This window comes from Macrotis lagotis, chromosome 1 (assembly GCF_037893015.1).
Source record: "Macrotis lagotis isolate mMagLag1 chromosome 1, bilby.v1.9.chrom.fasta, whole genome shotgun sequence".
NCBI lineage: Eukaryota > Metazoa > Chordata > Mammalia > Peramelemorphia > Peramelidae > Macrotis > Macrotis lagotis.
The window spans coordinates 118,818,502-118,835,587 of record NC_133658.1 but is presented as its reverse complement, the minus strand read 5'-3'; the positions used below and the strand labels follow the sequence as shown (position 1 = coordinate 118,835,587).

At 35.3% G+C, this 17,086-nt stretch overlaps 1 protein-coding gene and 1 long non-coding RNA gene across 4 annotated transcripts in view; one reads left to right on the top strand and one right to left on the bottom strand.

Annotated features, from left to right (window-relative positions):
- The window catches only part of FAM161A (FAM161 centrosomal protein A), a 29,105-nt gene extending 27,107 nt beyond the window's left edge, over positions 1 to 1,998 (top strand). The window contains exon 7 of one of the 3 annotated variants that reach the window (XM_074206871.1): positions 549 to 1,998. In XM_074206871.1, coding sequence (XP_074062972.1) covers positions 549 to 672 — 124 coding nt within the window. In that variant the 3' untranslated portion in view covers positions 673 to 1,998. The remainder of the gene's footprint in view (positions 1 to 548) is intronic. The other 2 variants (XM_074206880.1, XM_074206886.1) reach the window with 2 other exon arrangements.
- The window catches only part of LOC141502283 (uncharacterized), a 90,433-nt gene that overhangs the window by 32,029 nt on the left and 41,318 nt on the right, over positions 1 to 17,086 (bottom strand). The gene's annotated exons all lie outside the window — the stretch shown is intronic.

Here is a 17,086-nt window from a genome sequence, read left to right as displayed (position 1 = left end):
TACTTCACCTATATTATATCATTTGTTCCTCACAACTATCTTATGAGGGAATTGATGTCATTTATCCCCATTTTACAGTGGAGGAAACTAAAACACAAAGAAATCAATTAATGACTTGCTTAAAGTCTCATCACTCTAAGTGTCCGATATGGAATTTGGACCAAGGTCTTCCTGACTCCAAATCCTGTTTTCTGTTTCTTCTAAGGCACAGAACAAAAGAACCTGTTTCTGATCCTAGAAAATATAATGATAGCTTAAATATGACACTTTTATTTGAGTGGGGTTTTTTGACATGATGTTTTTTAAATGTAAGTTCTTAATAACAAAAACAAATTCATTGTCATAGAACATTTCTACTATCAAAATGTAATTTTTCCAGCAGTGTCTACAAAATTTTCTGGTAAGGCATCATGCATCACAAATTTGAGGAAGACATAGAACTACATCACAAAAGAATATGCATGAGGATTTGTTTACTTTGTAATTTTTTCTTTGTATGATTAGCATATGAAATTCTTTTTATTTTAATTATTTCCCCCCTTTCTTAGACTTGATGAAGATAAACTAGAAGAACACTGGGAAGAAAATTATGAGAATGACTTTGTCAACCAAGATGATCTCATTCAAGATGATAAAAATCATGAAGGTAGTTCAGAAGAAAGCTCAACATAGTTGGAGAAGTGGGAGCAAGAAAAGCTTTTAGAAGTACCATATTTCCATTGATTTTAACCAACAACTGACTTGTGTTGATATCCTAGGAGGCACATTTTTTAGAAATAGATCTGTTACTGTCTAGAAAATGTTAGATTTCTATAAAAGTTTGTATAACATTTCAAAATCCCAAATCATTGTACCATAGATGCTTTGTAAGTAAATCATGTACATGCCTCTTTCAAAGAAATGTAAAATTTTTTAAAATTAAGTATTAATATGCAATTATGGCTTCTACATTTTTCCTTTCACATATAATATTGATTATATGTGAAAGAGTATTTGTAGCAAATAAAAGAATTCTTAAAAGTATTGATGTGACAAGACATTTTAGTTTCTAAATATAGCTTTCTTATAGTAGAAAACCTCATTATAGTACTATTAGTGAGATCTCCCAACTAGTAGCTCATAGATGTCTTTTAATTAAGGAAATTCTTTCCCTAACAAAGGAAAATGTTGAAATTTAAATTCCATTAAAACACATTGAAATTCCTTTCAACATTGTATTAAACTACCAACCACCATGTTTTTTCAATTAATTCCAGATATTATTAGTCATCAACTAGTTTTAATAAATATATTTTAATTGTTTGCATTTTCAATAATATGAACAAGGACCATAAAACATGTGAATAGGATTGAATTTTACTGTATTAGCAAGATACAGTATTGTGAAAAACTGAAGTCATTCTTTTTTTTCTTTTCTCACAGCAATGGCTAAAGAATAAGATACTGTTTAAAGCTGATGTTGTTTGTTTTTCATTAATAACCATTTATTTTCTTTCCTACCCCCTATTTAAAAGAAAAAAATAAATTTCCATAATTGGTCATATCCAAAAATTGTATGTCTTGTTCTACATACTGAGTCAAACCTCTCAAGAAGTGGGTAGCATAGTTCATCTATTACATTGATCAAATTTCTTAAGTTTTTCAAAGTTGTTAGTTTGTTCAGGGTTGTTAGTATTTACAAATTTCTCTCCTGGTTCTATTCATTTTACTCTGCATCAATTTATACAAATCTTCCCAAGCAGGTTTCCTTGAATTTCTTTACATTCATATGCCATAATGTTTCAGCCATTCTCCAACTGATAGGCACCCCTTGCCATTTCTTAGTACTAATTAAATCTTTTTATTTTTCATATTTTTGAATGTTATTTTATTTTTTCAATTATATATAAAGTTTTGAACATTCATCTTTTTGTAAGTTTTTGAGTCCCACATTTTTCCATCTCCCTTCCTTTCCCTATAACAGCTAGTAATTTGATATAGATTATACATGTACAATCATGTTTGACATATTTCCTTGTTAATCAAGTTGTAAAAGAATTACCAGAATTAAAGGGAAAAGGGACAGCTAGGTAGCACAAGTGGATAGAGCACTGGCCCTGGAGTCAGGAGTACATGAGTTCAAATCCGGTCTCAGACACTTAATAATTACCTAGCCGTGTGGCCTTGGGCAAGCCACTTTACCCCATTGCTTTGCCAAAAAAACCTAAAAAGAACTAGAATTAAAGGGAAAGAAAAAAACCAAGAGGAAGAAAAGAAAAACATAAAACAGTTTTTCAAAACTGAACATAGTCTGCTTTGAACTGCATTCAAACACCATAGTTTTATCTCTGGATGTGGAAATGGCATATTCTATAACAAGTCTTTTAGAATTGTCCTTGATCACTGAACTGCTAAGAGGAGCTAAGTCCATCATATGGGGTTAAGTGGCTTGCCCAAGGCCACACGGCTAGGTAATTATTAAGTGTCTGAGACCGGATTTGAACCCAGGTACTCCTGACTTCAGGGCCAGTGCTTTATCCACTGTGCCACCTAACCGCCCCGATTATCACCCACTATTGCTGGGGTTTTGGGTTTATTTTTTATTTAGGAAAAAAAATAGTATATTTCAATTTGTATTCAGACTCCCATTAGTACTTTTTCTGGAGATGGTAGCATTCTTTATCATAAGTCCTTCAGACTTGTCTTGAGCTCACATCACTGCTGAGAAAAGCTAAGTCTTTCAAGCAGATCATTCTACAATTTTACTGTTACTGTGTACACAGTATATTTTACTTTGTATCAGCTCATATAAGTCTTTCTAGGTTTTTCTGAGAGCATCCTGCACATCATTTCTTATAGCAGAAGAGCATTCCAAAACAATCACATACCACAACTTGTTCAACCATTCCCTGACTGAAGGTCTTATATTAAATTAGATCCATTAGATCTTATATTAAAAAATAGCTTGTTTCCAAAGGGGCCGTTAGACTGTGTTTATCTCATTTTGTGACTGTCTTCTCTGACATTAGGGAGTCAGTCTTCCTGGGAGGACAGAGGGTTCCCAAGCTATAACTGGGCTCATAGTTGAATATATGCATAAGAATATGCATTTGTGGAGGGAAAAGCCTTTGGGCCAGCCAAAAACAATGGGAGACAAATTAGGTATGCCCATTCTCAGAGAATAGCTCGCTTAGGGGCTGTGTTGGGGAACATAGACACTCGGGTTCATTCAGCAGGAAGGTGTGCTCCAAAATGGGCTTCTGAGAGTGGGGTTCTTATCCTCTGATTTTGGATGGCTTCCCGGAAGCTAGTTGGGAGATTTACATATCAGGGATCAGGCAAAATATCCTTTTGGGAGTTATTGGAGATAAAAGTAAGAAGTTGATGGTAGACAAAATATTATAAGTTGGGCTTACCCTCAAAATCTATTATCAGTATTTTTCCACCAGTGTGATCTATAAGCTTCCATCTTCCCTTAAGAAGAGACCCGTCAGGCCTAATCTTATAGCAGTGGTTTCTATGCATAGATTCTATAAACTATACTTCCCTTTGCAGAGATTCGAGGTGGTCTGAAGACGTGCCCAGTTGTGTCTATGGAATCCCTCCAACCTCCATGACACACTTGGGATTATTGGAGGAATAAAGTCATTGGTGCATCAATCCAAGCCACTACTTTGTATACAGATTCAATAAATAAATAGTTCTTATTTTCAAGGAGCTTACATTCTGTTGGGAAAGACAAGGACACAAATATGTACAAGAAATGAAATAAAGAATAAATACAAAGTAGTTAAAAACTTAGTATTTTGAAAAGTCAGGGCACCAGCAGGTGAGGGGATCAGGTGAAGCTTCACATCAAGATGACACAAGTCATGACTTGAAGGGAGAAAAGGAATTGTATGAGGCTGAATGATATATCTGTTAAAGCAGCTCAAGCCCTGTTGAAAGCTTCTTTAAAACCTTACCCCATAGGGACGGCTAGGTGGCATAGTGGATAAAGCACCGGCCTTGGAGTCAGGAGTACCTGGGTTCAAATCCGGTCTCAGACAATAATTACCTAGCTGTGTGGCCTTGAGCAAGCCACTTAACCCCATTTGCCTTGCAAAAACCTAAAAAAAAAACCTTAACCCATTATAATTGCTAGTATTTATACAGCATTTGAAAGTTTGCAAAACACTTCAATAATATTTCTCATTTGACTCCCTAACTAGTGGGAAAATGGGTACTGTTATCCCCATTTTACAGTTGAGGGAACTGAGGCAAGGAAGAGGTCAAGTGACTTGCCCAAGGTCACACAGTAAAGTGTCTGAGGATAGAGTTTAACTTAGTTCTTTTTGACTCCCAATCCATCCTTTATGCCACCTCATAGCTGCCTCAGATATACAGATGTGACTCCTTGTCTTTTTTTTTTTACCTGGTCCTATGTGAGTTTGAAGGATTTAGAGAGAAAAGGTAGATAAGCCACAACTGAAAGTTTAAAAATAGGGTCCTAGCTAACATTTGGAGCTAGAGACAAATCTCGGTACTAAAATGCATCTGGAATCTCATCAATTTGAGAGTTCCTGCCATATTGCAATTCACAACCAATCTGGACTTGCCTGTTCCCTATAACTTTCCACATCCTTCCAGAAATTTGTTGGGTCTTCCTGATGTGCCAGGGATGGTCCCCACCCTCTTTTGGCAACATGAGTCTACCAGTGGTGCATTCTGGCTGTCTACTACTCATACCTAACAAAAAAAAAAAGATAACATTCTTCACTCCTGTACTTGAGAATTCCTTGTTGGTTCTTTGAAGCATCTTGTTCTCACCTAAAAGGGCTTCTTTCCATTGTTCTCTGTAATATTCATCTTTACTTGTTTGGATAAAGACATGTTCCAGGTCTCACTACCATACAGTTACACTGGTAAAATGTTGGTTTTGTAAAAGATAGACTTTTGCTGTTAGAAGAAGCTTTTGGTTAGTAAAAATCATCCACAATTTTCCAAAAACAATCTAGCCTACTCTTTTTGTTCTTTTTTCAACTCTGGGTCCAGTCCAATGTCCTGTGTTGTCTGTCCCATATATTGTTGGAGAAAACTATAGGTTGTTGAAATCTGGTCACTGAGGCATTCGTCATCTCTTTGATCTTCCCTATACGATTTAACGTATTAAGCACCTTTGCATGCTCTCTTCCAAAAGGATCTGTGATATGATAAGTTAAGAATAGTGTTAAGATTCCCCAATTGACAAATGGTCAAAGGATATGCAATTTACAGATGAGGAAATCAAAGCGATCCATAGTGTCATGAAAAATTGCTCTAAATCACTACTTATTAGAGAAATGAAAATCAAAGCATCTCTGAGGTACCACCTCACACCTCTCACAGACTGGCTAATAATGACCAGAAAGGACAGTGATCAATGTTGAAAGGGATGTAGGAAATCTGGGACACTCATACATTGTTGATGGAGCTGTGAACTCATCCAACCTTTCTGGAGAGCAATTTGGAACTACGCCCAAAGGGCAACAAAAAATGTTCATAAGCTTTGATCCAGCAGTACCACTACTGGGTCTATACCCTGAAGAGATGATGAAAAAGGGTGAAAACATCACTTATACAAAAATATTCATAGCAGCTCTGTGGTGAGAAAGAATTGGAAATTGAGTGAATGTCCTTCCATTGGGGAATGGCTTAGAAAACTATGGTATATGTATGTCATGGAACACTTTTTCTATTAGAAACCAGGAGAGATGGGAATTCAGAGAAGCCTGGAAGGATTTTCATGAACTGATGCTGAGTGAGATGAGGAGAACGGGAAAAAAATCTTGTATACCCTAACAGAAATATGGGGGTGATGACCAACATGAATGGACTTGCTCATTCCATCAGTGCAACAATCAGGCACAATTCAGGTCCGTCTACAATGGAGAGTGCCATCTGTATCCAGAGAAAGAACTGTGGAGTTTGAACAAAGACCAAAAACATTTTGCTATCTCTTATACTTTTTTTTTTTTCCATTAAGGATCTGTTTTCTCTCTCATCACATTCAACTTAGATCAATGTATAGCATGGAAACAATGTAAAGACTAACACTGCCTTCTGTAGGGGGTGGGAGGGAGGGAAACGAGATTGGGGGAAAATTGAAAAATTCAAAATAAATTTAAAAAAAATAGTGTTAGGAATTCTAGAACACAATGAAATGAATCTGGAAAGGATTGAGAAAAAGGTTGACTATTCTAATTTTTTTCTACATTGAGAAAAAATAAAACAAAAAATAAGGTTCCTATTAAGTATGTCTGGGACAATAGAGAACAACTTCTCTATTTCTCTATCAAAGAGAATAATATATGGACTAATTTCATTGATAAAAGGAAGTTAGCATCTTCCTTGCACCTTAGAGTCTAAAAAATTATTTAAAGCAATGGGGTTAAGTGACTTGCCCAAGGTCACACAGCTAGGCAATGAGTCTTCTTTAAAAATTTGTTTTCATCGATATACACAAGTATATATATATATATATATATATATATTAGGTTTTTGCAAGGCAAATGGCATTAAGTAACTTGCTCAAGGCCACACAGCTAGGTAATTATTAAGTGTCTGAGACCAGATTTGAACCCAGGTACTCCTGACTCCAGGGCCAGTGCTTTATTCACTGTGCCACCTAGCCATCCCACAAGTATATTTTTAAGGTACAAAATTTCCTTCCCCCCTCCCCTCAGTGGTGAACAGTCAGGTTAGCATTATACATACATATTTTGATGCACATGTTTATAGATTAGTAATTTTTGGTATGAGGGATTAGGATTAAGAGAAAGATGCATAAGAAATAATTTTTATAACGTGTTCAGATTCTGAAGGATTGGGTTGGTGTTTTTTTGGTTGTGTTTTGCTTTGCTTTATTTTCCTTTCTCTAGATGGGGATAACATAGTCCATAGACAGTCTAATACAGCTGTCCTAGCTCTCTGAGCTACTGAGAGGAGCTGCTTCCATCAAGGTTGTTCATCTCGCAATGTTGTTGTCTCTTGGCTCTACTCCCTTCGCTCAGCATCAGATCCCATAAGTCATTCCATGCTTCTCTAGAGCCCTACCATTTATGGTTTCTTATAGAATAATAATATTCCATAACATTCATATACCATAACTTGTTAATCATTCCCCAATTGATGGGCATCCCCTCAATTTCCAATTCTTTGCCACTACCAAAAGAGCTGCTATGAATATTTTGGAACATGTGGGACTTTTCCCTTTTTCTATAATTTCTTCTGGATATTGACCTAGAATTGGAATTGCTGGGTCAAAGGGTATGAACAGTTTTATTGTTCTCCAGAAAGGTTGTATCAATTCACAACTCCACTAGCAATGCATCAATGTCTCAATCCTCCCACACTGATCATTTTCCCTTTTTCTCATCTTGGCCAGTCTGATAGGTGTGAGATGATACCTTGTTTTAATTTGCTTTTCTCTAAACAACAATTATTTGGAGTATTTTTTCATATGATTATATATAGATTTGATTTCTTCATTTGAAAACTGTTCATATCTGATAAATTTGATGCAGTGCTCCATATATTTTAGAAATGAGACCTTCACAACTCCTAGTTGTGAAGATTGTTTCCCCAGTTTTCTGCTTTCCTTCTAATTTTGGCAGCATTGATTTTATTAGTGTAAAAACGTTTTAATTTAATAGTCAAAATCATTCATTTTGTATTTTATAATGTGCTCTAATTCTTGTTTGGTCATAAATTTATCTCCTTTCCTTAGATTACCTCAAAGTCTTAAAAGAACTCTGTTTAGAGCACTGAAAAGTTAAGTGATTTGTCCAGGGTATGTGTCAGAGGCAAGATTTAATCCCAGTCTTTCAATCTGGCTCTCAAAGACCATAGATGGCACAATAAAAAAGACTAATAAGAAACTGAATTTCAAGATAGATAAGGAGGCAGTAAAAAATCATCCACTGTGGTATTACTAGACCTCAAACTATATCACAAAGCAGCACTCATCAAAAGTATTTGGTGTTGAGGTAATGGATTCAAAATGAGAATAAAAGTATATTTGGGGGCATGAACAAAATGGGAATTTATTTTCCTTAACTTTGAATTTTCATTACAAATATTTTAATTTTTTTCAATTTTGAGTGGGAGAGGATAGCAGTATGAAGAAGGCTAAGAATAAGATCTTATCTTTCCCCCATTCCCCTCCAATAAGAAGTCATGATTTTTTTTAATTTAAATTACATCAAAGAGAAGAGGAAGAAGATCAGACAAAATCAAGACAGTTTTGAAAGTCCATATTGAATTTTTTTAATAAGTCAAAAAGAAAAATCAAGGCATTGTTTCATGTGAAATCTTTTTCTGTTTTGTGATAAAGTACTCATTTTATTTCATTCAAATTTGGATAGTTAAATAAAAGTATTTGGTGCTGGTTAAAAAACACAGAAAAGTTAGTGTAACAGAAGTATTTGAAATCAGTAACTCCTTTATTGATAAATCTAAGGGCATATTTTTGAGAGAAGGGTTTCCTAGTTGAAAAGAACTGTGGGGGGAAAATGCTGCAAAAAATTCAAAATAGTGGACCATAAAAGATCATATTATTAAAAATAAGAAGAATATGTCATATTACTAAAGATCATGTTATTAAAAACAAAAAAGTATCTTTCATGAATATAGTGAAGGGTAGGAATTTTTAGCTAAAGGAGAGGTCCTAGAAAATATATTTTAAAATAGACCTTTTTCAGGTGCAGTTAGGTGGCACAGTGGATAGAGCACCAGCCCTGGAGTCAGAAGAACCTGAGTTCAAATCTGGAGTCAGATACTTAATAATTGTTTAGATGTATGACCTTGGGCAAGTTACTTAACCCCATTGCCATAAATAAAATAAAAATAGAACCTTTTCATAATATAAAATTTTAAGTTTTCTTTAAACCTAAAAGTTTTATATAAATTAATGAAGATAGAATAAGAGAAGCTAAACTTTCTAAAGGTTTTATTTAAACTAATGAAGACAGAATAAGAAGCTATAAATAGAAACATGTTTTCTTCAAATATTACAAAAGTCTGATCCATAATATGTAAGGCATTGATATAAATATATAACACTAAAAATCATATCCCAGTAGACAAATGAACAAAAGTATATTTAAAAAACAAAAAAAACTGCAAAAACAAAGCTGTGCACTGGTTCCAGTATTCTAGGAAGTGATTGGAATTATTCTTAAAAAGCGACAAATGTCCATGCCCTTTGATCCAGGGATCCCACTGCAAGGCATATTCCCATAGTGTTTGCCAGTAACAAAAAGAAAGGCTCCGTATACACCAAAATATTTATAATGGCACTTTTTATAGTCTCAGGGTATTGGAAACAAAGTAGTCCACATCAACTGAGGAACAACAAGACTAATGTAATGGAATCATATTACTGCTATGGTAAGAAACAATGAGAAGCTTGCAAAGACATGAACTAATGCAAAGTGAGATAAGCAGAACTGGAAAAGCAATATATGTGGTATAAATGGAAACAATGACAACAGAATAATGGACATTGAATGTTACAAAACCTAATAACCAATTCTGACCCCGAAGAAAAATTAATGAGAAACACATATCTGACTTCTTTGCAAGGGATTCAGAGATGCAGAAAATCACACATGGGTTGACTGATTTAATTGATTTTTTTTCCCTCTTAAAAGTCTTTGTTATAAGGGATGGCTCTCTGAAAGGGTATAAGGAAAACATAAGGAAGGAAATATAGATGAAGTAACTTTTTTTTAAGTCAATGCAAATCTACTAAGAAAAAGCATATGGAGTGGGGTTTCTTTTAATATTCTCTTTTGAAAAATTGCAAGGGCAGAAAGAGAACATGATGCACACTTCATTTATACTATAAAAACAATAGTACATAAATCTGTGAAGATAGCCAAAAAAAAGTTAAATGTAAAATAAAACTGAGACAACAATAAATTGTTTGCTTTTTAAATTGTGTTTTGTTTTGTTTTTCCCAAATTGGAACTTCAGGTCTTAGTCTCACCTACCAAAGCAACTGTTTCAAACTTCTTCATTTCTCCTCAAGCCTTCCCCTACCATCTCAGCTGAAGACTTGCCTCATATTTTAGTGAAATAATTGACATTATCTGCTGGGAGCTCTCTTCTTCCAGTCTCCTCATCTCCTATTCCTCTGACATCTTCCCTCACTATCTCCTCCCTCAGTCTCTAATGAAGATGTTACCTCTCTTGCCAAGATCAAATCCTTCATTTGTCCTTTTCTGTCTTCTCTAAACAATGTCATAACTATAATCCCATTCTCTCTTTTATCTTCATTATTTCTTTGGGAAACTTGAGAATATTAATATCTTTCAAACCCTCAGACCTGCTTCCAGTCCAGAACCATTGCTATCACTGAAGCAAGAAATCATGGAGAAGAGACTCACTTTTCTCATTACTACTAGTGAAATGTTGACCAACTGCCAGCAAGAGGCAGAAAAACACAAGAGTCCTAGGTCTGGTGGAATCTCCCAAGTGATCCTTCCTGCTTCTAGCCCAACACTCACAGTCATCATTCAAGGAAAGAATTCCTGGGGAGAGAGGGTCAATCATCTCTGTCAAATACCATCCAACTGCCACTCACAGGGTAGGTAAACCAGGCTAGCAGAAACAACAAGGTTCCTGAACAGAAGCAGGAGGCAATATGTGCCAAACAATTCAAAACCATCACCAACTCCTTAGATCACTGTCTTCCCCTCAAACTCTGATGGAGGCATCCCAGGACCCTGAACCCAAGAAACTTGGGCATAGAAATACTTCCAGCCCAGTGCCCACAGCAACCATCTGAGAAGCAACCTCTGTGGAGATGACTGGTAAGTGGTCCTAATGTATTGAAAAAAGAATATATATATATATACACATATGACCTAGAAAAGAAAGGTCTTGTCATTGTCAACATCAGAAACATTACTGGTACATTCTAAGAATTGTGAGACTGGCTTGCAGGGGAAAATCTCTCCTCCATTAGAAAATAAACCTCGTGAGGGCAAGGATTATCTTTTTTTTTTCTATTTGTTTCCCTAGTGGTTAGCACAGTTTTTCTCCATTATTCATTAACAAGTGTTACATTTAATCGTTCTTTCTTTTTCTACCGACCTCTTACTTGCTGCCCACAAATACAACCCCATATTTTCACTATTCTCAAAAAACTCTCACTTGCTTGCTATCATCCCATATATTTCCTTCCCTGCTAAATTTTTTTTGAAGAAATTTGTCTATATTTGGTGCCTATATATCTGATCCTTTCCTCTTCTAAATCCAATCTGGCTTCTGGCTTCATCATTTTATTGAAATTGCTTTATCCAAAGTGACCAGTGAGATGGATCAGTGGAATAGATTAATGCAAAAGAGTCCAGCTTCTGGAATAAAAACTCTCTCTTCAATAAAAACTGTTGGGAAAATTGGAAGTGAGTATGGCAGAAACTTGGATTAGACCAACACCTCACATCCTATACCAAGATAAGATCAAAATGGATACAGGATTTAAACATAAAAGACCATATTAGAAACAAACTAGGAGACCAAGGAATAGTTTACGTGTCAGATATATGGCAAAGGAAGCAGTTTACAACCAAGGAAGAGATGGAGAACATCATTAAAAATAAACTAAATAATTTTGATTACATTAAATTAAAAAGCCTTTGCACAAACAAAACCACTGTAACCAAGATCAAAAGAAATGTGATAAATTGGGAAACAATTTTTACAACTAGTATTCTGACAAAGGACTCATTTCTAAAATATATAGAGAACTGAGTCAAATTTATAGAAAAACAAACCATTCCCCATGGTCAAAGGATATACAGAGGCAATATACAGATGAGTAAATCAAAGCAATCCATAATCATATGAAAAATTGCTCTAAATCATTACTGATTAGAGAAATGAAATTCAAAGTATCTCTGAGGTACCATCTCACACCTCTCAGAGTGGTCAATATAACCAGAAAGGACAATGATCAATGTTGGAAGGGATGTGGGAAATCTGGGACACTAATACATTGTTGGTGAAGCTGTGAACTCATCCAACCTTTCTGGAGAGCAATTTAGAATTATGCCCAAAGAGTAACAAAAATGTGCATACCCCTTGATCCAGCAATACCACTACTGGGTCTATACCCAGAAGAGATGATGAAAAAGGGTAAAAAAATCACTTGTACAAAAATATTTATAGTAGCCCTGTTTGTGGTGGCAAAGAATTGGAAATTGAGTGAATGTCCACCAATTGGGGAATGGCTTAACAAACTGTGGTATATGTATGTCGTGGAACACTATTGTTCTATTAGAAACCAGGAGGGACGGGAATTCAGAGAAGCCTGGAAGGATTTTCATGAACTGATGCTGAGTGAGATGAGCAGAACCAGAAGAACATAGTACCCTAACAGCAACATGGGGGTGATGATCAACCTTGATGGACTCAGTTTATCAGTTCAATAATCAGGGACAATTTTAGGGTATCTGCGTTGGAGAATATCATCTGTATCCAAAGAAAGAATTGTGGAGTTTAAACAAAAACCAAGACTATCACATTCAATTTTGATCAATGAATAGCATGGAAATAATGTAAAGACTATCAGACTGCCTTCTGTGGGGGGGGGGTTGGGGGGAGGGAAGCGAGATTTGGAGGAAAACTGTAAAATTCAAAATGACCCCTGATCTCTTTAATAAGTCCAGTGACTGAAGTCCTAAAAACATGAGGCTGAGCTTGTAACTCTTCTATTAAATGATCCCAAATGACTCCCCATTGCCTAGAAGGTCAAATATAAAGTTCTTTTATCATGTCACAAACTGACTCTTTCCTTGCTTTCCACTTTTCTCACTCAATGCTCCTCTCCATGAAGTCTAGGGTCCAGTGATGCTGGTCTTCACTGTTCCTGGCAAAGAATATTCCATCTCCTACCTGTGGCCTTGCACATAATGGGAATGTCTACTCTCCTCTACCTCTTGACATCCTTGGCTTCTTTCAAGATTAAATTCATTTAATTTTTTAAAATTTTTTTAATTTGAGTTTTTTGCAAGGTATTGGGGTTAAGTGGATTGCCCAAGGCCACACAGCTAGGTAATTATTAAGTGTCTGAGACCGGATTTGAACTCAGGTACTCCTGACTCCAGGGCCGGTGCTCTATCCACTGTGCCACCTAGCTGCTCCAAGACTAAATTCAAATATATCTTTTTGCAGGATGTCTTCCAGATGTATCCAGCTGCTATTTGCTCCTATTTGTTTACATATTATCCTCCCTAATGATATATAAGCTCCTTGAGGACAGGGATTATTTTTGTTTTCATCTTTCTTTGTATCCTTAGGGTTTAATAGCACCTAACATTGTAAGTATTGTTATTTTACAGTTGTGTCTGATTCTTCCTGAGTCTATTTGGGGTTTTCTTGGCAAAAATATTGCAGTGGTTTTCCATTTTCTTCTTTAGTTCATTTTTCAGATAAGGAAACTGAGGCAAATAGGGTGAAGTGACTTGTCCAGGGTCACACAGCTAGTGTCTGAGGCTGGATTTGAATGCAAAATGAATCTCCCTGACTCTAGATCCAGCACCCTATCCACTGTGATACCCTGTCATATAGTAAATGCTTTATAAATGCTCTTTAATTCACTTATTCTATTTCAAGAATTGACTCTCTTGACTTCCCTTTATCCCCTATAGGCATAGTCCTGTCCTATATTAATTCTACAATCTGATAAAAGTTTTGCCTCCTTAAAGGAAATTGAAAATAATCTATGATGAAAAGTTTCCGTACAGTTTTCTTTATTCTGGTTTCAAGAGAAGAATTAATTATTGAATGTGACTATTTTTAAATCACATATACAAAACACTTTTATATTTGCTTCTACTTCAAAAGGAACTTTTGTACTTAACAATTTACCTCTGGGAAACCTAAAAACTGAGAACAGTACTATTTTTTCTCTTATTAAGTGTTTGGGGTTTTTTTCAGGTAATGAATTTCTTACTCCTTTTTCATGTTCTAAATGAATATTTCACAGTGGAACATTCACTGGAACAAAAAAACAGGACCAAAAAACAATCACAGTCACACTGGAAAGCTATCTGCTAGGCAACAGATAGTTAATAAATGCTTATTGAGTGAATTAATGAATGAACGAGACTTCTGGCATATAGTGTAACAAGGTAATAGGACTGATCTTTTAATCAATATAACTACATAAACAATTTGGTGTGATAGAAAGAATACTGGATCTAAAGACAGATGACCTGGATTCAAATCCTGGATATCCTACTCTGTCCCTTCTAAGACCTTGGGCAAATTAACTTCTTCAAGCCTCAGTTTTCTGAATTGTAAAATGAGAAATTGTACTAAATGATCTTTACAGTCTCCTTCAGCTCTGAATCTATGATCCTAATTCCAAATGAAGGATGGCCTTGGGACTGTGGGAGGTTGTGTACTTATTCTAAAAATGCCCCCACTATGTGTTTTATTAGAACTCTTATAATCATATTGATTCTTTTTAAGTCTCATTGGTGACTAATATTCATCCTTTGAAACTGGATTTAATTTTTTTTAGGCAGTAGAATTAAGTGACTTGCCCAAGGTCACACAGGCAATTATTAAATGTCTGAGGCCAAATTTAAACTCAGGTCCTCCTGACTCCAGGGCAAGTGCTCTATCTACTGTGCCACCTAGCTGCCCATGGATTTAATTTTTTAAAAAAATATCTAAACATCATTTATACCCACATGTTGACAATTAGGTGATGTGTTGCTCTTAAGTATATATCTTCACAGGTGGCTAGGTGGTGGATAAAGCACTGGCCCTGGAGTCAGGAGTACCTGGGTTCAAATCTGATCTAAGACACTTAATAATTACCTAGCTGTGTGGCCTTGGGCAAGCCACTTAACCCCATTTGCCTTGCAAAAACCTAAAAAAAAAGTATATATCTTCACAAGGTACTAAACTTGATAAAGATAATTAACAGTATAAGTTATAGATATTTAGAGATCTGTATCTATCAAGATAGATATCATATTTGTGAAAAGGGAGAATGAGAGAGAGAGAGAAGAAAGAGAAACTCTCCACTAATACAGATCAACAATTTGTCTCTAATATATAATCTCCAATAGTTGCCTGATATAAATATTTTAAAAAACATAGGTTCTTTCCCTTTTTGCCTAATCATCTTTGGGAAAATATCCTACTAAAGGTATAGCTGGGTCAAAGGGTAAAGGCAGATTAATAACTCTGGGCATAATTCCAGATAGCTTTCCAAAATGGTTGGTTGGATCAGTTTATAATTCCACCAATAATGCATTAGTGACCCAATTTTTCCACATCAGCTCCAGTATTTATCACTTTCCCCTTTAATCATTTTAGATAATCTGATATCGTGAGGTTATTTTAATTTGAATTTCTCTGATTAGAAATGATTTATAGAATTTTTATGTAAAATAGATATTTTTAAAAGTTCCAAAACCCCAAGTTAAGAACGTCTGTTTTATAGTAATATGCTATCTATGTGCATAATATTACAAATAACATATATGTTTATCTTGACAATTTAGAATTATAAAGCTGTTTGAAGTGGATCTTAGAGCTCATCTAGTTCAACCCAGGGATATGCCGGTAAAAAATAAAAATGTAAGCACACTTTTAAGTTTAAGCTACATTGTTAACACTTTCTTATGTCTAGAAATCAATTCTATTAATCTATAACAAACATTAAATCATGTTTAATTTATAGAATTTGCTGATTTCTGATAATAGATAATAGAGGTTAGCAGCTCCAACACACTCCTGAGTCCAATCCTCTCTTTTTATAAATGGAGAAATAAAAGCTTTATAAGGGGAAATGAATTATCCCAAACCAGTAGAATTAGCACAAGACTGCAGAAGAATCTAGGTGTATGGTTTTTTTTTTTTAACATTAGCATTTAAAAGAAATTTATTAAATGTGTTCCAGCAATTTTGGTCTGATGGTCTCTCAGGCTGCCTGCCTATCCATATATGTTAGGAATATCAGTATTATAAGCTTTTCCCCAAAGGTCCTATGAGATTTCATAATTCAATAAACATCAATTATGATTACTAATCCTAAAATGAGCATTACAGCAGCATTTCTGCTGTCCTACTTTTTTAAATCTCCAATTAGATGGATAAATCCCTTGACTACCTTGACATAACCAGCTTCTCCCCAGTTTCTAAATTAATCCTAGGCAATCCAAGTGAAGTGCTTAGGAAGATATATAAAGCCTTTCAGATTACTGTCATTTAGTCTCCCATATGGATCAAAGGTTCATCTGTCTAGTGGAAGATTTTAATAAACAAACTAAGCAATGAAAATAGATTCTGTAACAAATGATTGGCCACAGGTAAATCTCATTAATTGAATAATATCACAATGTTTCTTTTCTCCATAACAGTAACATAACCTAGGGCCCCAGGGGCAACTGCTTTCTTATCTGGTGATACATTTTCTACATTGAATTTATAGAAAATTATGCTATATTCCACATCCTCCTAATACTCACTTGTTAAAAGAACTTGACTCATTGAAACCTGAAGTTCACAGTTTTTTATCTTGCTCTTAAGCAGTAATTTTCCTTTTACCTTCTATTTGAATCATCATAGCCAACCTGACTCAAAACCCCACCTCAAATCTCAAATTTTCAACTCACTGAAATTAAATAGCTAAACTAAATCTAAATAAATCTCAAAAACCCTGGAATTTAGAAAAAGAAAAAGGGCTGGGTGAAGGTTCTCTCTCCTTTAGCAAACCTGCGATTTCATCAAGTTAGGGAGCAACCTGGTGAGGAAACTTCTACCAAAACAGAGCTACAATTATCTGAATTATTTGGGACATCTCAAGTTAAGGGACTTGCCCAGGGTCCCTCAGTCAAGATGTGTCCAAGAGGGTCTGACTCCTGACTCTGTAGTCAGTTCTTTAGGGCAGCTACATGGCGCAGTGGATAGAGTGCCAGCCCTGGGATTAGGAAGACTCATCTTCTTGAGCTCAAATATAGCCCCCATCACTCACGAGCTTTGTGACCCTGGGCAAGTCATTTAACCCTGTTTGACTCAGTTTCTTCATCAATAAAATGAGCTAGAGAAAGAAATGGCAAAC